We start from the raw sequence: 23,450 nt of genomic DNA on the forward strand, positions 1-23,450 counted from the left end.
TCTCTTGTCCCCGTTTTGCCCTCCTGATTTCCCTCTTAAGTATACTCCTACTGCCTTTATACTCTTCTAAGGATTCACTCGGTCTATCCTGTCTATACCTGACATATGCTTCTTTCTTTTTCTGAACCAAACCCTCAATTTCTTTAGTCATCCAGCGTTCCCTATACCTACCAGCCTTCCCTTTCACCCTAACAGGAATATACTTTCTCTGGACTTGTTATCTCATTTCTGAAGGCTTCCCATTTTCCAGCCATCCCTTTAATCTGCGAACATCTGCCCCCAATCAGCTTTTGAAAGTTTTTTTAGATTAGATTAGATTACTTACAGATTAGATTAGATTACTTACAGTGTGGAAACAGGCCCTTCGGCCCAACAAGTCCACACCGCGCCCGCCGAAGCGTAACCCACCCATACCCCTACATCTACATCTCGATCTACCCCTGACCTAACACTACGGGCGATTTAGCATGGCCAATTCACCTGACCTGCACATCTTTGGACTGTGGGAGGAAACCGGAGCACCCGGAGGAAACCCACGCAGACACGGGGAGAACGTGCAAACTCCACACAGTCAGTCGCCTGAGGCGGGAATTGAACCCGGATCTCCGGCGCTGCGAGGCAGCAGTGCTAACCACTGTGCCACCGTGCCGCCTAATACTGTCAAAATTCTTGCCTAATACTGTCAAAATTGGAATTTCTTCTGGGATAGAAGTGACCTGTACAAGAAGGATGGATTGCACCTGAATTGGAAGGGGACTAATATACTGGCAGGGAGATTTGCTAGAGCAGCTCAGGAGGATTTAAACTAGTAAGGTGGGGGTGTGGGACCCAGGGAGATAGTGAGGAAAGAGATCAATCTGAGACTGGTACAGTTGAGAAAAGAAGCGAGTCAAACAGTCAGGGCAGGCTGGGACAAAGCAGAGAACAAGGTAGGGCTAATAAATTAAACTGCATTTATTTCAATGCAAGAGGCTGAACTGGGAAGGCAGATGAACTCAGGGCATGGCTAGGAACATGGGACTGGGATATCATAGCAATTACAGAAAAATGGCTCACGGATGGACAGGACTAGCAGCTTAATGTTCCAGGATACAAATGCTACAGGAAGGACAGAAAGGGAGGCAAGAGAGGAGGGGGAGTGGCGTTTTCAATAAGGGATAGCATCACAGCTGTGCTGAGAGAAGATATCCTGGAAATACATCCAGGGAAGTTATTTGGGTTGAACTGAGAAATGAGAAAGGGATGATCACTTTATTATAGACAATTATATTATAGACATTTTACAATTAGATTGTAATATTGTATTGTATAATAGTCAGAGGGAAATTGAGAAACAAATTAGTAAGGATATCTCAGTTATGCGTAAGAATAATAGTGTGGTTATGGTAGGGGATTTTAACTTCCCAAATGTAATCTGGGACTGCCATAGTGTTAAGGGTTTAGATGGAAAGGAATTTAAGTGTGTACAAGAAAATTTTCTGATTCAATATGTGGATGTATCTACTAGAGAAGGTGCAAAACCTGATCTACTCTTGGGAAATAAGGCAGGGCAGGTGACTGAGGTGTCAGTGGGGGAGCACTTTGGGGCCAGCGACCATAATTCTATTCGTTTTAAAATAGTGATGGAAAAGGATAGACCAGATCTAAAAGTTGAAGCTGTAAATTGTAGGAAGGCCAATTTTGACAGTATTAGGCAAGAACTTTCATAAAAGGTGGTTGGGGTGGAACTAGCTGAAGGATTTGCTAATCTTCCTATTATCCCTAGGTAGGGGAATAGCCATTAGATTGAACAAAGGCAAACGTAATTACCTTATGCAAGAAACTCTTTATGGACATTTTTAGTAACTTCAAATCAGTCAGCCAATCATGGATGAGGTGGACAGGCACTTGGAGAGATTCGACCTATTGATGGAGCACCTGCATAGATTGGTAAAAGACAGATTGGATAGTCCAATCTCATTGATGTTTTTGATGGGGCGCAATACATTGGATGTTAGTAGAGTGAATGTTGGATCAATGGATTGTAAGAAAACATTTGCCAAAGTACCAGAAAAAGGTTACCACACAAAATTGACCCTTCTTAAATAGGAAGCTGAGTGCCAGCTTGGATAACATATCGGCTCAAGGCCAGAAAACAGAAAGCTGGATTTTACTACCACTTCTCCTTATCCCAGATAGTGTATTTGAAGGCTGGGGGCCAAGCCTGAGGCCTATGGACCCTCGCTCTGCCTCCACTCCTCCACAGAGAAGTTCATCTATCTGGAGGTTTGAGGAAATTACAGAGGTAGTGTGTGGCTAGAGCATGGAGTGACTTCGTAAGTCTGGAATTGAAAGCTGGTTTCAGTAATGGTGACCATAGCCATTATTATCAATTGTTGTCGAACCCATCTAGTTCACTGATATAATTTAGGGAAGGTGTCCTTATCGAGTCTATATGTGACTCCTGACCCCATTTATTGACTCATAAGTGTCCTCTGAAGTGGTCAAGTGAGCCACTTAGTTTGAAGGATTTGGGGATGGACAACAAATCTGGCTTTGCCAGTGATGTCCATGTTCCTTGAAAGGGAAGAAAATGGGAAATGGGCCTTACTGCAAGTTAAGGTGCAGTTACTGGTGAATTCCACACAGTCTAAGTAAAGCTGTCTACACTGTCAAAGCATCAATACTAAATCAGAAACTGATCTGCATTCACAAAGCAGAACTCAGCTGGTCGAGTGAATGGTTGATTTCTAAAAGTTCCAGTTTTCGCTTTCAAGTCTTGTTCTTTGCCAAATTGATTCTTATTCCACACTATCAGGGACTTCTGAAAAGCCCACGTGACAAAGGAGGCCATCTTGCCTGAAAAAACACAACACAGAACAAACTCTTTCCATCGTTCTGAACTTCTTTTGACCGTATGTCTAATTGCCTTTTGAAAGATACCTATTCAGTCTGTTCAGTCACCCTTTCAGGCAGTACATTTCAATTTGGGGAATGAAAAGAATTAAAGCAAAAGAGGAGATTCGTGTAATTATCCCTTTCAGAGTTGAATTATTGACAGCCTTGGGTCTTGCAGGTGCATTCTACCCTGCAAGGTTTTGAAAGTCTGAAAGCCTGATCACTGGCCAAGGCGGAAGCAGGTTATTGTTTTAGGATTTTGAACAATGCTTAGCAACCATGGTACACTGAATGCGTATGGATCAGCAGCACCCATGTTCGTGCCTGTTCACCTGTAGGTTTCTAAACATGCTCATTTGAAAGTGCTGCTGTGTAAAATGGTGAGAAACAGAGATTAAAAAGAGAAGGACGAGTGAAGCATGCTAAATAGGCTCAACCAGCGTGTATAATTCAAGGTTACTTTTTCAGGAGCAGCACATATTGGATGAGTGCTCCCGGCCACATACCTGGGGAGGAACCCGGAGACGGCATCGCCGGCTGGAGCCCATTCATCAGGCACCACCAATTCAGGTCTACCAGCATCATCCACCAGAACCACCTCAGATCATCCAACATACGGTAAGGCAACGGAAACTGCCTCGTGGTTCAAGTAGAGACCGCAAAACGGTCATAGCTGGAAATACTCCGTGTTCTAGGAAACAGTTTTCTCTCAACGGTTGCTGCTATATTTATTGCGCATTTTCGGCATTCTCTGTTTTTATTTCAGATTTCCAGCATCCGCAGTTTTTTTTTCAGATATGAACTGTTTCACAGAAATTTCTATTTTGAGTAAAAAAACTGACTCCGTCACATCTCCATGCAGTGCAATGCCGTACCCTAACTATTCGCTGTGTGCAAAGTCTTTTTTACTCCCATCACTCTTTCTTCTCATGACAATATAATAGTCAGAAATGTAACATTGGATCACTGATAAATACTATCTTTTTTTCATATTAACTGTAACAGATGATTTAAACACACACACTGCACACAGATCATAAAAACGAATTCTTTATTCCATTGGCAGTTAATGGATATTGCTGATCCATTAGGATATTGTTGTAGAGTTTAACTCCTGATCAATGTCCCTTTAATTTTCTTTCCAGCTGTGTGGCCTTTGGGGCCCATGTGGCCTTTGACTTCTGGAGCCAGATGTCAATGCCATGATTTGCGTCCCGATATTGATTATAGAGTCATAGAGTTTTACAGCACGGAAACTAACCCTTTGGTTCCAACTGCCATATATGGAACATCAGGGCAGCTTCGTGTGTGCTGCTTGGAGGGAATGATGTTTGTAATCTCTAAACATCTGGGTGATGAAGTCAGCCCTAGGAGCACCCAGAGCTAACTTCACAGAATCACAGGATCGTTCCAGCAGAGAAGGGGAGACCATTTGGCCCACTCTGCCTGTTCCAGTTCTATCATCAAGTGTCAGTCTCTTGACCGTTATATATCCCTGCACACCATTTCTATCCAAATAGTCAGCCAATGCCCTTTTGCATGCCTCAATTAAACCTGACTCCATCACATCTCCATGCAGTGCATGCCATACCCTAACTACTCGCTGTGTGAAAACCTTTTTTACTCACATTACTCTTTCTACCCAAAACAATATAATACTCAGTACCTTGGCTCCCAGACACAAAAGAGATCTTTTTTTTCTCTTCGTAACCACCTGAACTCTGAGGTTTTGTCCAGATAGTTTACCCAGGTCTCTTGTAGCTACCACCTCCCTGCTTTCTAGAAATTATCAGTGGCCATTTGGTCTGTGCTATTCATGGCTCTTACACTTCAGTGCTGTGTGGAACACAGTTCCAGCTCCTGGTTGATATCCTGCTCACGCTCACTCTCTCACTCTCTCTCTTGCTGCATGAGGCTCCTTCGGGCAATTGGTGTGGCTCAATAACCAGCAATTGCATGCCTCTCCAAAGCGTCTTCCCAGTTCTGTAGCCAACACCAGTGGATTCCTAGTCACACATTCTAGTCTTCTGCATCCTTCACCCTGTATTCCTGATGAAGGGCTTTTGCTCGAAACGTCGATTTTCCAGCTCCTTGGATGCTGCCTGAACTGCTGTGCTTTTCCAACACCATTCTACTCCAGAATCTGGTTTCCCGCGTCTGCAGCATCCTTATTTGTCCATTTGCCCATTAATTCTTTCTCTCTCTCTGACACACACACACACACACACACACACACACACACACACACACACACACACACACACACACACACACACACACACACACTCTCTCTCTCTCTCTCTCCAGCCCTCAACTTGCCCTAGAAACTGCTCCCTACAGGAAAGGCTCATAGGAACTCCTAGAGTCATAGAGGTCTGCAGCACAGAAAAAGGTCCTTATGTACACTGAGTCCAATAGAGTCAAAAACAACCACCCAATTATTCTCACTACTTTTTAGGACTTGGCCTATAGTCTGGTATGCCTTGGCATCACAAGTGCACATGTAAATACTATACTTCTTAAATGTTATGAAGGTTTCTGCTTCTACCACCCTTACAGGAAGTGAGTTCCAGGTTCTGACCATCATCTGCGTGAGGACATTTTCCATCCAAGGGAAAAAGTTTCTTCCTGTTTCCCCTTTCTATGCACCTCATAATTTCATCCATTATAATCATGTTCCCTCTCAATCTCCTCTGCTGTAAGGAAAACAACCCCAAGTCTGTACTAGGGGCATCAGGTTCGTCAGAATGACAATAACCAACAATCTGTCCTGGACCTTCCACGTTGATGCAATGATCAAGAAGGCACAACCACACCTCTTCTTCCTCAGGAAGTTTAGGAAATTCGGCATATCCATAATGATCCACACCAACTTTTAGGATGCACCACATGCTTTCTATCTGGGTGCAGAATGGCCTGGTATGGCAACTGCTCTGCCCAGGACAATAAGAAAGTAGACAAAGTTGTATACACAGCTCAGACCATCATGCAAGCCAACCTCCCAACCAAAGACTCCATCTACACTTTTTCATTGCCACAGAAAGGCTGCCAACAACATGAAAAGTCCCTCCCTGCCTGGTAATACTCTCTGCCAACCTCTTCCATCAGGCAGAAGATATAGAAGCTTGAACATGCGTACCAACAGGTTCAAGAACAGCTTCTTCCCTGCTATTACAATGGACCTCTCTAAATTTCAAATCTAATGTTAATCTTGCTTTTGTGCCTCCTCTGCAGCCTTGTATGTCTCGCTCTGTCCAAACACCCTGTGATCTGTATGTCCTTGTTTGTTATGATTTGCCTGTATGGCTCACAAGACAAAATGTTTCACTGTACTTGGGTGCATGTAATGACAATAAATCAAATCAAATCAAATCAATCTCTCTTCAAAATTGAAACTCTTCAGCCCAGGTAACATCTACACCTTATCTCCAGTGCCATCACATCCCTTCTATAATGTTGATTCCAGAACTGCTCACAACTGTGGCCTTAATGAACATCTTATACCCTTCCAGCATGACCTCCCTGCTGTTAAGCTCTGTGCCTCGACTTACCCCACTTGCCTTCTTAACTACTTGTCCTGATACATTAAGGTGTACATGCACTCCTTGGTGCTTCCCAGGGTCCTAATGTTCACCATGTATTTCCTTGCCTTATTTGCCTTGCTCAAGTGCATCACCTCACATTTATCCGTTTTTTTCACTGATCAGCCCATGTGACCAGATCATTTATATCCTCATGGAATGTAAGTTTCTTCTTCTCATTATTTACTACCTAACAATTTTCATATCATCCACAAACTTACCAATCAACCCTCCTACATTCAAGTCCAAATCATTTATATAAACTACATACAACAAGGGCCTCAATCCTCTCACCTGTGGGGCCCTACTGGGTACAGACTTCCAGTCCCTCCTCAATCATCATTCTCTGTTTTCTGTCCCTCAGCCAATTCTCAATCAAATTAACTAAGGTTCTCTGGATCCCTAGGCTCTCAGATATGCTATCAATATCCCGTGTGGGACCTTATCAAATGTCATGTTGAAGTCCACTAGAATATTTTGAATCCTTTGCATTTACATACATCTCATCTACAGACCTGATCACCTTTTTGAAGAATTCAGTCAAGTTGGTCAGCCAACAAAAATCATGCTGACTGTTCTTGAGAAATTCCTGCCTCTGCACATGCAGATTACTTCTGTCCCTCAAAAACGCTTCCAAATGTTTCCTCATCACTGGGTTAGGGCTGACTGACCTTAGATTCTTAGTTTATCCCTTGCTGCCTTCTTGAAGAGCAGTATGTTGTTTGCTTTCCTCCACTCCTCTGGCACCTTTTCTGTGGCAAGAGGGAAATCGATAATTATTGCCAGCATCCTGGCATGGGCACAGTGGTTAGCATTGCTGCCTCACAGCGCCAGAGACCCTGGTTCAATTCCTGCCTCAGGCGACTGTCAGTGTGGAGGACTGGAAGTCTGTACTCAGTGGGGCCCCACAGGTGTCAGTATTGAGGCCTTTGCTGTATGTAGTTTATATGTGCCGTGTCTGCGTGGGTTTCCTCCGGGTGCTCTGGTTTCCTCCAACAATCCAAACATGTGCAGGTTAGGTGAATTGGCCATGCTAAATTGCCCGCAGTGTTAGGTGAAGGGGTAAATGTAGGGGAATGGGTCTGGGTGGGTCGCGCTTTGGAGTGTTGGTGTGGACTTGTTGGGCCGAAGGGCCTGTTTCCGCACTGTAAGTAATCTAATCTAATCCCCGCTATTTCCTCCCGTGTCTCACTTGAAAACCTGTGATTTATTTTATTGAGGTCTGGAGTATTACTTTTAAACCTACAAGACCACTCAGAACCTCCTCTCTGTCAATGCCAATTTCTTTAAGTGTATCACAGTTCTTCTCCCTGATTTCTCCATCCACGTCATCCCAGTCATTAGTAAACACGAACACAAAGTATTCATTTGGAACCCTACCTACTCCTTCTGGCTCCACTCACTGTGATCTTTAATGGTCCCCTATTCTTTCCTGAGTTATCCTTTTGCCCTTAATGTACTTTAACATAACTTAGAATTTCACTTTATTTTATCTGCTATTATTCTTTCATGTCCCCTTTTTGCTCTCCTAATCACCTTTTTAAGTCTCTCCTAGCACATTCTATACTCTTCTAGGACTTCTGCTGTTTTGAGCCCTAGATGTCTGCGATACGACTCCCTTTTACTCTGATCCAATGCTGTCTATCCCTTGACATCCAGGGTTCATAGGAATTGATGGTCTCACCCTTTTTCTTTATGAGAATATGTTGGCCCTGTACTCTCCCTATTTTCTTTATGAACGTGTTCCACTGTTCTGACACGGACTTAGCTGAAAGTATCTGCTCCCAGTCCACTCTAGCCAAGTAATGCTTGATCTTTTATAGAACATAGAATAGTACAGCCCACAATGTTGTGCCAAACATGACAACAAGTCAAACTAATCTCTTCTGGCTGCACATGGTCCATATCCCTCCATTTCTTGCATATTTATGTGCTATCGAAAAGTCCCTTAAATGCCCCTAACATACCTGCCTTTGCCACCACCTTTGGCAGTGCATTCCAGATTCCACTGATCTTTGTATCATCTGCAAACTTACTAACCCACCCATCTAGATTTTCATCCAAGTCATTTATGTATATCACAACACGGAGGTCCCAGTACAGGTCACTGTGGAACATCACTAGTCACAGACATCCAACCTGAAAAACAACCTTTCTCTGCCTTCTATGGGCAAGCCAATTCTGAATCCACACAGCCAAGTCACTGTGGATCCCGTACGGTTTGATCTTCTGGATGAGCCTATCATGAGGGACCTTGTTGAAAGCCTTACTAAAATCCGTGTAGACAACATTTACTACTCTACCCTCATTGATCACCTTCGTCACCTCCTCAAAAAAGTCAAACAAGTTATTAAGACATGACCTGTCCTGCCCAAAGCCATGTCCCTATGCCTTTCCAAATGCGCATAAATCCTATCCCTAAGGATCGTCTACAATAGGTTCCCAACCACTGATATGAGACTCACCGGTCTATAGTTTCCTGGATTATCCCTATTTCCCTTCTTGAACAAAGGAACAACATTAGCTACTTGCTGGGATCTCTCCAGTAGCTAGTGAGGATATACAGATCTTAGTCAAGGCCCTAGCAATCTCCTGTATTGCCTCTCTTATCAACATGGGGTAGATAACAATCAGACTCTGGGGATTTATCCACCTTAATGCTCTTCCAGGAGACCCAATGCCACTTCATTCTTGATCTCAAAATGCCATAGTACATTAGCATGCTCCAAACTAATCTCATTGTTCTTCATATCTTTTCCTGGGTGAATATTGATGCAAAGTACTCATTTAGGATCGCACCCACATACTCTGCCTCCAAGCACAAGTTCCATCCTTGATCCTTGAGTGGTCCTATTTCTTCCTAGTTATCCTCTTGGGTTTAATATATGTACAGTAGCCTTGAGATACTCCTTAATCCTACTTGCCACGGTCAATTCATGGCCCCTTCATGCTCTCCTAATTCCTTGCTTGAGTTCTTTCCTGCTTTCTTTATATTCCTCACAGGTTCTGTCTGATTTTAGCTTCCTAGACATTACATATGTTTCTTTCTTCCTTCTGACTAAATTCACAACCACCCTCATTATCCAAGGGTCCTTTACCTTGCTATCCTTGCCCTTTCTCCTCACTGGAAATGCTGGTCTTGAACTTGCATCAGCAGGTCTTTAAACAACTTCCACAAGTCAAACTTGGACTTGCCCATTAACAGCTCTTCCCGATTAACACTTCCTAGCTCCTGCCTAATACTGACATAAGTTGCCCTCCCCCAATTTACTACCTTCCTGTAAAGTCCTGACTTATCCTTTCTCATAGCTATCTTAAACTTAAGGAGTTGTGATCAATGTTTCAAAAATGCTTTCCCACTGAAAGGTCAGTTATCTGGCCAGGCTCAATAGCCAATACCAGTTCCAGTATGGCCCCTCTTCTATTTGGACTATCCACATATTGTTTCAAGAAAACCTCTTGGATGCACTTAACAAATTCTGCCTCATCTAAGCCTCTTGCTGTCAGGGAGTCCCAGTCAATATTGGGGAAGTTAAAATCACCCACTAAGGCATCTTGTGATTGCATCTTTCTATAATCTGCCAACATACTTGTTCCTCAATGTCTCAGTGGCTGTTGGGAGGGAGGGGGGTGGGGTATATAGTATAATCCTATCCGAGTGATTGCACCCATTGTATTTTTGAGCTCGCCCCATATTCCCTCAGTGGATGGGCCCTCCACTATGTCCTCTCTGATTATAGATGGAACATTCTCCCTGATTAGTAATGCAACTCCTCCACCTCTTTTACCTTCCTCTCTATCTTGTCTAAGACAAAGAAACCATGGAACATTGAGCAGTCAGTCCTGTCCCTTTCTCTGTCATGGCCACAAAAACACAGTCCCATGTGCTGATCCAGGCTTTAAGCTCGTCTGCCTTCCCTGTAGTATTCCTTGCATTGAAATAAACACACGTCAGCCTATTAGTCATGTTCATTTACCTGTCTCTGGCTGTCCTTTCTTTCTGATTTACTGTTCCTAACATCTATGTTCCGCTCAATCCCTCCACTTGCTAACCTGCTGCTCTGTTCCCAGTTCTTTGCCACTCTCGTTTAAACCCTCCTGAGTAGCACTAGCGAACTCCCCTGTGAGGATATTAGCTTCCCTCCTGCTTAGGGAAAACCTGTCCCTCTTTAAAGGTTAGCCCTGCCCCAGAAGAGGTCACAATGATCCAAGAACATGAAATCCTGCCCTTAGCACCAGCTCTGTAACCACACATTTATCTATCCTAACTTTCTATGCCTTGCCTCATTACCATGTGACATGGGTAGTAACCCAGAGATTCCTACCTTCAAGGTCCTGATTTTCAGCTTCTTTCCTAACTCCCTGTACTCACTCTGCACTTCACAGGAGGCTCCCAAGCACTGAGGATGTCACCTAGACAGGGGACGAAACGTTTGCAACACAAATTCCCAGCTCGGCGAACAGAACCACAGCAACTATTACAATATAGTAACATCCCATAAACACACCCTTGGCAAAGGCAAATTCAGTAAAATAGATTGTCTCACATGCAATTCTCCAGCCCAGAAGGAAGGAACATCAAGAGAAAGCTCTGTGTGTGAGAGAGGGAGAGAACTCAAGCATTTTGCTGTAGCAGGGAGAGATGTATAGGAGCTTCCAAACCCCAACAGCTATTGGAAGCTAAACCAAAATCCTGGTTGTGTGAGAGCTTGACCCCACCCTTATATGCTACTTCTATTGTTGCAACTTAAAAAAAAACACCAAGACCTCACAAGCTGTTTACTTTATTAGCTTGGAACAGACCACTTGATAGCTCTGTTTCACAAAAAAAACCTCAACAAAATACAATTCTTAAAGCCATAGTATCATCAGACTTGGAGAAACATTGTACCTACAATTCAGTTTGCATTATTAGTTCTACAAATGAGGACAATGTTAAAAATGCACTCTAGTCTATAATCTTTAATTCAGAAGTGAGCTGGCTATGAACTGAGCCAACAGGGCACATGAATCAATAATGAATGTTTGAAATACTTTGCACAACAGCAGAATTCCATATCTTCTCATTGGATTGAGATGCAATATCCAGAGGTTTGTAGTGTATTTTAAAACAGTTCCTGAACTCCAATGAATAAGCACTCTCTCTCAATTCCCACAAAGAATGCAGAGGAGAAATGGCACATATTTCAAGATATGATTTACAATATTGCATTCTCAACATTTAGCAAGCAAGAGTGGACGAACATCACCTAGTTTGAGGCTAGGATTGCTGTGAAGCCTATCATTGAAGGCAAGCAATCTGTTCTCATTTATTACAAGGAGAATCTCAGCAAGAAGGCTCAGAATGCCCTAGGAGCTGCTTGAAGTAAATTCAGACTGGTAGGCAGTGTCTACAGGCAACACGTTTGCCAGCTGTATTCTAACACAGGGCATCAAAAAGTCTTTCTGTGAAAAAAAAAGGTGACGTTGAGACCAAAGTATATTGTTATTGATTGCAGTATACCAAGAGTTAGGTGGAACAGTGCCCTGAGCTTTACTCCTGGGGAGAATAGGAAGCTCTGGACATCATTGACAGCCCACCTTCCGTGGAAGAGCTGAGTATCAAACTCTCAGTGAAGGAGCTTTGATATCCAGCACTGTTGCTGACAAAGCTTCAGTTGATGCTAGTCTGCTTGAATTAATCAAGCACAGGAAACCAGCAACCCTGCATTATATTGCATTATTTCTCTGCTGGAGGGAGAGTGTGTTGCTTCATGTTACGCATGATGCAAAAGTTGTGTCCCTCAACAAGAGCAGGATTGTGACAGCTATAAAGACATTTCCCCACTGAACATTGTGTTAAACATATTTCTATTTTTACTCTAGTCAGATTGCAGATCCTGGCTGAACACATCTGACATTGGAGTTTTTGATCAGCCATGATTTGTGTTGAACAGGTGTGCAGGCTCAATGAGCTGAATGAGCCCATTCATGTTCCTCTGCCCCGAATTCCTTCACATCATTTCAGAACTGGTGGTTCCATAATGACATGATTCCCTCAGTTCAACAGCTCCAAGAAAAATGTTTTGAATGAAAGTGAACATAGAATAGTGCTTTCAGCAATCTCACCAAAGCACTCAATGATGTGAGCAGAGGTGGTCTATTTAAGCTCCTGGACAAAATAGGCTGCATTCTAAAGTTGCTCAGTGTGATCCCCTGTGTCTATGACAAGATGATAGTGAGGTCAGCAATGATGGAGAATCCTCAGAACCCTTTGATTTCTGAGTGGAGTCAAACAGGGACTGTGTTCTGGTGCTAAAACTCCTGGACGTATTCCTCTCTTCATCACTTCATTTGCCATCAAGTCATATTCAGAGGGTATGTGCTTACATTATCAGGATTGACGTAAAGCTGGTCAGCCTTATCTGTCTGAAATCAAAGACAAAATGTGTGAAGTCCATATCAGAGTGTCGTTTTACATAGACAATGCTGCATTAGCATTCCACTGTGAGAAATATGGGCTGACTTTCTCTTTCTCCATGAGCATTTGGTTTGATCATTACCATAAGGAGGATAAGCATCATGGCCAGAATATTGCCATACCACCATCCCATCAACATTTGCAATGTGTTACTGGAGGCTGTTGGTAGCTTCATGTATCTAGATTCTGCAGTCACCAGCATCTGTCACTTGGTACTGAAATTAGTATGTGCATCGAAAAGCTGTAGCTGCTATGGTCTAACTGAGTAAGAGAGTGGAGAATATCAGCAAACTGAATGAGGACACTACACAGCAATCTACCACAGCATCTTCAGTGTAATTCTCTAAGTTAGAGAGACCTAGAAAACAAATGCTTGGCAGGGAAAAAAACAGATGTTTATTTGCAGTCTTAGATATGTCATCAGGATTTCTCAGTATGACAATGTCATTAAGTAGAAGATCCTGAAGCGACTTATTCCATCAGCATACATGTGTCAGATACATAAAATCCCTGCAGTGTGGAAGCAGGCCATTCGGCCCACACCTACCCTTCAAAGAGCATTCCACTCAAATCCACCTCCGTACAAGTCCCATGGCTAATCCACTGAGCCTGCACACTACCAGACACTATAAGCACGGCCAATCTAGCTAACCTACATCTCTTTGAACCATGGGATGAAACCAGAGCAAACCTACACAGGCACAGAGAGAATATGCAAACTCCACAAAGACAGTTGCCTGAGGCAGTAATTGAACCCATGTCCCTGGTTGTGTGAGGCAGCAGTGCTAACCACTGAGCCACCACGCCGTTCTGTTAAGGCAATGTTGCCAGCAGTGGCTCGACCATGTGCGTTGAACAGATGGCAATCATATATCCAAATATCTTTCATGGAGTCAAATGGCCACAGGGTCTTGACCTGCTGCAAGTTCATACCTGTATTACAGAGACATTAGCAAATAAAATACAAAGTCAACATAGGCAACTGGAAGACAGTCGCTGATGGTCATGATCTTTGAAGGCTGATTTTTGGAAGGCATTGGAAAGTGAAAGAAGAAACAGAAAAGTTAGCTGGCTAGGAAGTGGGCCCACAGAAAATAGGGCACAGCAAGTTGTGTACCTTCTCAACCCACTGTTTTCCTCTGTAGCATACATAGAAGAGTCTGCAGTACCAGGGCGGGATGGGGTGTGGGGGGGGGGGGCTCCTGAGCCACAAGATGGAATACACAGAGTTGACCAGATTCATAGGTTGCAAAGCTCTTTGGAACATCACAAGTTTGTGGAAGTTGCTATATGAATACAAGGTTTTTATAACGCATTTCCTGCATTACAATTCTTGTAGCAGCATGCTGCTCAGTGACGAAAATTACTTTACTATCAGTTATTGTCGCTAAGCTATTTCTGTATATCTTTCAATGTTTACTCCTTGGGTTTTCTTTCCCCAGCTTCCCCAGCAGCCCTCAACAATCATACAGCAGTTACCACAGCAACAACCACTCATTGCACAGATTCCACCTCCACAAACTCTTCCACCAATCAGGTCAGGCAGCATCAAGGAAGGTAAGAAATATTCAAACCATTGTTTTATTTGGATGTGAAATCCTTTCAAAAGTGGTTGTTTTGTCCTATGTTTATGTTTGGAAGTTGGGTCATTATGTGAGGCATGTGTGTTCACATCTCAGAATTGATTAAAGCCGGTTAGCCTTGCATGCCTGAGATCAAAGACAAAATGTGCCAAGTCCACATCAAAATGTTGACTTAAAAGAGAAAAAATAAGAAAACAAGATAATAAATCTCCATTTTCAAAATGGTAGGCCTATCTAGACCATGTATTATTGAACAATGATGTATTTGTCTCAGTTTATTTCTGCACTGAGTAAGTGCCTACCCTGGCTGTACGTAACATCCTGTAACTTTCTAAAAGTAAGTTCTTTCCCCTCTCCAAGGGAACCTGCTGTTTCTCTGGACAGGCTGTCGTTAGTCCCCTGTTATTGATGGGATGTGCCAGCAAGTAGACTCCAAATTGGATAACATTATTCAGTGTCCTGCTACAGCCTGCCATTAATGTTCATTTTGGCACATGTATACATATGAGACACACTATTGGATGTGTGGATGTATACACCTCTGGTTGCTTATTTTGATTTTGACAATTGTGTACAGTTCTGCGAAAAGTGGATCATGCCTCTGATTAGTACTGTCTAAAACTTAGCAGACAGTTTTTGTAAGCTTTGCTGCACATGAATGGACTTATCGACATAGTTTTGTTAGTTGATTGCAACCGTATCTTGAAATCTGACCAGAATATAGCACCTGCTTCTAACTTGTTCAAAACTGGACAGTGTTTTTAAAAAGAAGAAAGTGAGGACTGCAGATGCTGGAGATCAGAGCTGAAAAATGTGTTGCTGGAGAATCAACGTTTCGGGCATAAGCCCTTCTTCAGTGTTTTTAAAAAAGCCTGCTTTTGATTTGTTATGCAGAATAGAGATGTTCTTCTGAGTTTCTCTTGGTGTCTCTTTCATCCTGACTTCGGTTCATATGAATCCTTTTCTCGACAGGGTCTTATGATTGGGTACACAATATTGAAGCAGGTCATATAGGAAAGGCTCAGAGGAGCTAATGATGAAATACATAGACATACAGGTCATCTGGGGGGAAACTTAAAGGTAGGCAAGGTGATGGAAATACAAAGCTCAAAGAAAGCCATTAGGGGAACTGCAGTACCACAAGCCCAACAAAAGAGAGTCTATCACCTTTAACATTCACTGGCATTACCATTGCTGAATCTCCACACTCACTGTCCTAGAGATCACCATTGACCAGAAATGGAATTCAGTCAAGATTAGAGTGGTACTGGAAAAGCACAGCAGGTCAGGCAGCATCCGAGGAGCAAGAAAATCGACATTTTGGGCAAAAGCCCTTCCTGATGTGAGAAACAAAGCTCACTCACTTCAATAATTTCAGTCCGAGACAAGATCTGAATCATTAGTGTCATTTATTTTACACTTGCAAGTGGGTGTGATGTCCAGTGTCTATAAGGCAGAGGACATACACACCAAATTCAATTCATACACAACATTTATATAATTTGGTTTCTTTTGTTTTACATTGCTCCTCCCCTGTTTACATCTTCCACTTCCCTAAGACCGGCCCCCATTACTCCTGTTTATCTCTTGCCTTATCCGGCCTTGTCTGTGACAAAATGCTTATTTCTGGCCTCACAAGGCCGTTTGACCTCATCCCGCTGTAGGTCATTGTTGGGCATATTCTTTCTTCATCATTATCTACCCCCTCCATCTGTGCCTTTCCTGAGGCCGTTCTGATCCCTATGACCCTTTTAATTGGGGTTTGTTCCTCTGTCTCTGTAAAAGTGGGAAACAGATGTTTATACCTACTGTTTGTACAGGCGTATCTAGCTTAACTTCATCCCCTCACAACATCTTATCTACTTGCCCGTAATGTCTACCATTGTTTTGCAGTCACATTTCATTCTGACATACAATTTTAGCTAATACAAAAACAATTATATATTTCCTCCACATCGTTTCCATTCTTGTTGACTCAGCTCGTGGCTAAAACAATTACACACTGGTGTGAGTTCATTTTACTTTGTAAAATGGAATTGCAGAATTGCAGAAGTAACATTAATTTACCTATATCCCACACTGATGAAGGACTTTTGCCTGAAACATCGATTTTCCTGCTCCTCAGATGCTGCCCGACTTGCTGTGCTTTTCGAGCACCACTCTAATCTTTGACTCTAATCTCCATCATCTGCAGTACCCACTTCTGCCCAGAAATTGAATTCGACCAGCCACATAAATATTGTAGCAAGACCAGTTCTAAGACTGGAAATGTCTGTTTAATTCCCATCCCTCAGTAGCAGATTCACCAAGGTTCCTTAGACCTTTCCAACACACAACCTCTGCCACCTAGAGGGACAAGGGTAGCAGATACATGGGTGCACCACAATCGGCAAGTTCCCCTCCAAGCCACACATGACCTTGACTTGGAAATATATCGTCATTCTTGCATTATTGCTGGATCAAAGTCCTGGAACACCCTTCTGACCAGCATTGTAAGTGTCCCTGTACCAAAGAACTACATCCATTCAAGAAGGCAGCCCACCATCACCTTTTGAAGGGCAATTAGCAGTGGGCAATAAATGCTGTCTCTCTGAGCCAGTGATGCCCACACCCATTAACAAATTACTCTCTGCCATCAGTAGATGTGCAGAGTTCCAGACGAGGTCCACCCAGAGTCTTGCAGAGCTCTAACATCATTTCCATCTTTTGTTAAACAACAGGAACCTTATGACAAACACCAAAATTGCATGAGCTATTTTCATTACTTTTTATACCTGTTTTATAGCTTTCATTGACTTGAGCCCATGAACACTTCAATCTCTCTGCTACTCGACTTTGTTGTTCAGAACATTTTTTTTTAAACCTCCCATTTCTTTGTTGTTAATTTTCCTCTCAGCGTTCTGATTCATGCCAACATTTGGTTTGTCTTTGGAATGGAGATACTGGAGAAATTTCTTTCGCCAGAGGGTGGTGAATCTGTTGAATTCAATGTGACATAAGGCTGTGGAGGCCAGGTCACTAAGTATTTTTAAAACAGAGCTAGATAAGTTCTTGACTGCAAAGGGGATTAAAGGTGATAGGGAGATAGTGGGAAAGTGGAGTTGAAAAAGGTGGTACCGTGGCTCAGTGGTTAGCACTGCAGCCTCACAGCACCAGGGACCCGGGTTCAATTCAGACCTCGGGCAACTGTCTGTGTGTAGTTTGCACGTTCTTCCTGTGTCTGCGTGGGTTTCCTCCGGGTGCTCTGGTTTCCTCCTACAATCCAAAGATGTGCATGTTAGGTGGATTGGCCATGCTGAATTGCCCATAGTGTTAGGTAAGTTAGTCAGGGGAAAATGTAGAGAAATAAGGGAATAGGTCTGGGTGGGTTACTCTTCGGAGAGTTGGTGTGGACTTGCTGGGCCGAATGGCCTGTTTCCACACTGTAGGGATTCTAAGTTCTAAACTTATCAGCTATGATTGAATGGCAGAGCAGATTTGATGGGCCGAATGGCCTAATTTCTGCTCCTGGGTTTTACCGTCTTCTAAACGCCTCCAAGTCGCACTGTAGTGAGTTTGGGCAGGCTGTTTGAGCCTGACCCTGTTTCTAACCACCAGCACTCATCTGCACTTCGAAATAAGATAACTGGACAATAATGTGGGTCAGGAAACTAGGCCGATTCTTTCATTCTTGGATGATTTCAACATTGATCTCAACTTACCTTGCGTCCTTTCCTTTGGCATTCCTGCCCCATGGTGCACATTAAATGTGTCCCTCTAAATAAACCTGTTCAACCCACCTCCCATAGCTTCTCTACTCCTAAGGTCTCACTCACATTTGAAGCAAGGCATCTTACACCATCTATATTGTCCTTCCATAAATCAACCTCATTTCCTCTGATTCTGCTCCTGTAAATAACTCCTCCCAGTCAACCTCCTATCTACAGTTGGTCCTCCCTTTCACCACAAGACAGCTGCAGCTTGCTCAAACTTGTCTCAATAAAATCTTTACTCCCATTCTGATTGGTTCTCCAACATAATCTTTATCTATCTGCTCTGAAGTCTAAAGGTGCAGACTCAGGCATTTAGAGCATGAGGGACGTTGAGAGGATTGAGAAAAGATCTTTCAGAATGGTTCTAGGACTGAGCAATTTTTTGTTTCAAGACTAGGGTTGTTTATCATTGTATAAGCTAATGGTTCTAAAGGCCTTAATGCTCGAATTACGTTAAGCTCCACCCAATCTGATGATATGACACAATATTTGGGTTGACACAGTTGAATTCTGCACGAGGACCCCAACCAGGATGCCATGTGCAAATGGTACATGAACATACATCATGGTGGAATTATGAAGATTTATAGAGCCCCGTGCTAAGAAATTTCCTTAGAACAATGAAGAGAGAGATATGCAAGTTTGTGATTGATGATTGATAGAAGGGAATCTGTTCTCATTGGTTGATGGTGCAATGGTCAGAAAACTCTGACCTTAAGTGCCCTGAAGCTGGATGGTGTCAGGAATTGTTACATGTGCACAGGTTCAATACTGCTGCCATTAGTGTCATTAGTGCATGCAGAACTGATCTGGACCTCTTACAGGAGCAGAAGCATCAACATTACAGGCACGTTACCTTTGATTTCTACTTCATTATGGGAATAAACTTGTTGAATACGGAAAATGAACATGGTCACCTTATGAATTTTCATGCAGCTTTGAGGACCGGATCTGAAATTCACTGCCTGTGTGTGGTGTGGGACAGACTCAATTGTAGTTTTCAATAGGAAATTGTGTAATTGTCTGTCAGTTTCAGAGAATTGGGGAAATGCAGATATGTGGGAGTAGCTAAACTGATCATGCAGAGGCCCAGCACGAGAATTAGAATTTCCTTTATTGCTGCATGTACTCAAGTATGGAAATACAGGAGCACAGTAAGAAGTTTATAACATTGCCCTATATGGTACCACCTTGGGTACAAAGTACCTAGGTACAGATCTTAGATACAAAATACAGAAATAAATGGAAAAAGAAAGAAAAAAGTTACATTACTTACAGTTGTTCATAGTGTGAGTTAGAAAAATGAGAATGAAGTTAAAAAGATAAGCATTACATTCTTTCAGTAGATCAGTGCAGGGATCTTCCACATGTGGTCTGCCCAGGTTCACAAGCCAATGACCGCCCAGTCCCCACTCCAACAACCATCCGTCTATGTGCCTATCCAAGAGCCGCTTAAATGTCCCTCATGTATCTGACTCCACAACCACTGCTGGCAGTGCATTCCACGCACTCATCACTCTCTGTGTAAAGAACCAAGCTCTGACATCTCCCCTGAACCTTCCTCCAATCACCTTAAAAGTATGTCCCCCTGTGATAGCCATTTCTGCCCAGGGGAAAATGTCTCTGACTATTCACTCTATCTATGCCTCTCATCATCTTGTACACCTCTATGAAGTCACCTCTCATTCTTCTTCATTCTAATGAGAAAAGCCCAGGCTCTCTCAACCTTTCTTCATAGACATGCCCTCCAGTCCAGGCAGTATCCTGGTAAATCTCATCTGTATAGCTTCCATATCGTTGCTATAATGAGGTGACCAGAGCTAAACACAATATTCCAAGTGTGGTCTAACCAGGGCTTTATAGAGCTGCAGCATAACCTCGGAGCTCTTAAACTCAAACCCCCTGCTACTGAAAGCCAACACACCATACGTCATCTTTACAACCCTACCAACTTGGGTGGCAATGTTGAGGGATCTGTGGACATGGAACCCAACATCCCTCTGTTCCTCCACATTGCCAAGAAACCTGCCTTTAACCCCGTAATCTGCATTCAAATTCAACCTTCCAAAGTGAATGACTTCACACTTTTCCAGGTTGAATTCCATCCGCCACTTCCCAGCCTAGCTCTGTATCCTGTCAATGTCCTGTTGCAACCTACAACAGTCCTCCACACTATCCACAACTCCACCGACCTATGTGTCATCGGCAAACTTACTAACCCATCCTTCCACTTCCTCATTCAAGTCATTTATAAAAGAGCAGAGGTCCCAGAACAGATCCCTATAGAACACCACTGGTTACCGAGCTCCAAGCTGAATACTTTCCATCTACTACCAACCTCTGTCTTCTATGGGCTAGCCAATTCTTATCCAGATAGCCAGATTTCCCTGTGTCCCATGCCTCCTCACTTTCTGAATGAGCCTACCATGGGGAATCTTATCAAACGCCTTGCTAAAATCCATATACACCATATATACTGCTCTACCTTCACCGATGTGTTTTGTGCTTTGTCATCAAAGAATTCAATAAGGCTTGTGAAGCATGACCTATCCCCCACAAAGCCATGCTGATGATCTCTAATCAAACTATGGTTTTTCAAGTAATCATAAATCCTGTCTCTCAGAATCCTCTCCAATACTTTGGCCATCACAGACATTAGACTGATTGCTCGGTAATTCCCAAGATTATCCCTATTCCCTTTCTTGAACATTTACCACCTTCTAATCATCTGGCACTACTCCCGTGGAGAGTGAGGATGTGAAGATCATCACCAAAGGTGCAGCAATCTCTTCCCTCACTTTCTGTAGTAACCTAGGGTATATCTCGTCTGGCCCAGGGAACTTATCTATCATTATGTTATTCAAAGTTTTCAGCACATCCTCCTCCTTAACATCAATCTGTTCAAGTATATCAGCCTGTTTCACACAGTCCTCACAAACAACAAGGTCCCTCTCAGTAATGAGTGCTGAAGCAAAGTATTCATCCAGGACCTCCCCTTCCACTTCCCACTTCAGGAACGAGTTCCCTGCACTACCTTCCCGGCAGCCCCCTGGTCCACGCTGTCACCACTCCTTCACTAGATAGATCTTTTAAGTCTTTAACTTTGTTACAGTTGTCACAGTTCATTGCATTTTCAACTCTTGCGTTGTCTGAATTATGCCCTCTATACTTAAGTCCAAGCTCTTGCTCCTCGTACCAATACCTGAGGAGACAACTCATCTGAAAAACAGCTGTTTCTCACCATCCCTTAACCAATTTCACGTGAACACTGCCATTGTCAATTAAGAAGCACTGTCTACAAATGTGATCAAACCGAATCTCTCCAATCTTGTGTAAAAAAGGGTCATACATTGTTCGTAAAATTCATGTTTTTCGCGTATGTCAGGAGAATCTGTGGTGGAAGAGTAAGGATATGTTTTTATACAAATTGCATTCCCAAAACTATTTTATGTTTCCTATAATCTTTTATTAATTTGCACACAGACATGGTGGAGCTGATGTTAATGCAAAATGCCCAGATGCATCAAATCATTATGCATAATATGATGTTGAAAGCACTACCTCCAATGGCATTCTGTCAGCCCAGCAACTGTGGTTCTGTCAGTCCTGTGGTTTCTCATGGACAGGTAAGAAAATCTTCCTGACAAACCGATCTCAGTTCCTCTCCCCTCTGGACCAACTACAGTCCACACTACCTTTCATTCATTGGACCATCTTTGCAATGGGCCTTCCTCAGGACTTAGCACCTGTCATGCATCACATTGTTTGGACTGTTTCGAAGCTCCTGTAACACTTTCCAACGGGTCATTTAGGAAGTGCCAATCATGTGCCATTGACCTCTGTCTTCCATTGGACATTTTAGGTTGTAGACCTTGTGCAGGACTGTCTGCCTCTCACCCATGGACTCACCTGTGCCATGGATCTCCCTTAATGCTGACTACCTGTCATCCATGGGCAATGTAATTGTGGTCTTCCCTCAGAACTGACCACAAATCATCCAGGCTGACAAAGGCCAGGTATGTCCTGCAATATATCTTGAATATAGGATTGTGAATCAGTCCATTACAAGTGGCAACAATTTATATGACTTGAGAAAATACTATAGTTAATGAAAATGAATTAGGTATTCCTAAGTTTTTCCAGGCATCTCTGTTTTCTTATTTACTGAGGAATAAATTTTATGTGTAGATAGCATTGATCTTGCAAAGTTGAAACAGAAGGGAACCTGATACACTTGTACTTGTTCACTGAGCCTTTGAGTTCTTCCATTCTATACCTTGCAGTCACTGTATATCTCAGCATGGTCTAATGCATTGAACATGTTTTCATAAATAGAAAGGGAAAGGTTGCCTGATAAAATCCATGACATTGTTTGTGAAAATCAGACATCTAGAGAGAAGAACATCATTTTCAGGTGGCCCTTCTGAATATGTACGTGTCATTTATGTCACTCATTCTATGACAACTCAACAAGATACCAAATACCATGAATTGTTTCTGAATCTGAAGCAGCTGGCCTTGACTACTAAATGTCATCTACCCATTGCACTCTCAGCTCCACCCCCCCTCCCATTTATCTCACCGCCCCGTCTTCTCACAGCCTCATTCCTGATGAAGGGCTTTTGCCCGAAACCTTGATTCTCCTGCTCCTCGGATGCTGCCTGACCTGCTGTGCTTTTCCAGCACCACACTCTCGACCCAGATTTCCAGCATCTGCAGTCCTCATTTTCTCCACTCCAATATGTTTCCAAGTCAGGGTGGTGAGTGGCTTGGAGATGAACTTGCAGGTGGTGGTGTTCTCATGTATCTGCTGCCCTTGTGCTTCTAGATGGAAGTGGCCATGGGTTTGGAAGGTGCTTTCTAAGGATCTTTGGTGAATTTCTGCAGTGAATCTTGTAAATAGTACATTTGAAGGTAGCAATGAGAGGATGCTGGGAGAGAAAACAAGTGGTAGTTAGATATGCCAGCATGTACTTTGATTAAGTTAGTTACAGACACTGTTGCAAGTCCTACTGGTTCAGAACTGCTTTTGCTTATTAACATTTTTTTCATAAATCAAGTTTCATGACCTTTTAATTTGCATAAGTCTCTCAGCTCTTTAACTCTCATCCTCTTTCCTGGACTACTACTTGCTAGCTGGGGAAGGCTCTTCCCATTTCTGGGTTAGTTAGCATAAAAGGAACATACTCCTCTGAGA

General features: G+C 42.9%; 1 protein-coding gene across 2 annotated transcripts in view; it reads left to right on the forward strand.

Moving 5' to 3' along the window:
• The window catches only part of c10h21orf58 (chromosome 10 C21orf58 homolog), a 64,125-nt gene that overhangs the window by 29,748 nt on the left and 10,927 nt on the right, over positions 1-23,450 (forward strand). For both annotated transcript variants that reach the window (XM_072578705.1, XM_072578706.1), the window contains exons 4-6: positions 3,346-3,495; positions 14,361-14,475; positions 21,737-21,879. In XM_072578705.1, coding sequence (XP_072434806.1) covers positions 3,346-3,495; positions 14,361-14,475; positions 21,737-21,879 — 408 coding nt within the window. The remainder of the gene's footprint in view (positions 1-3,345; positions 3,496-14,360; positions 14,476-21,736; positions 21,880-23,450) is intronic.

This window comes from Chiloscyllium punctatum, chromosome 10, assembly GCF_047496795.1.
Source record: "Chiloscyllium punctatum isolate Juve2018m chromosome 10, sChiPun1.3, whole genome shotgun sequence".
Classification (NCBI taxonomy): Eukaryota; Metazoa; Chordata; class Chondrichthyes; order Orectolobiformes; family Hemiscylliidae; genus Chiloscyllium; species Chiloscyllium punctatum.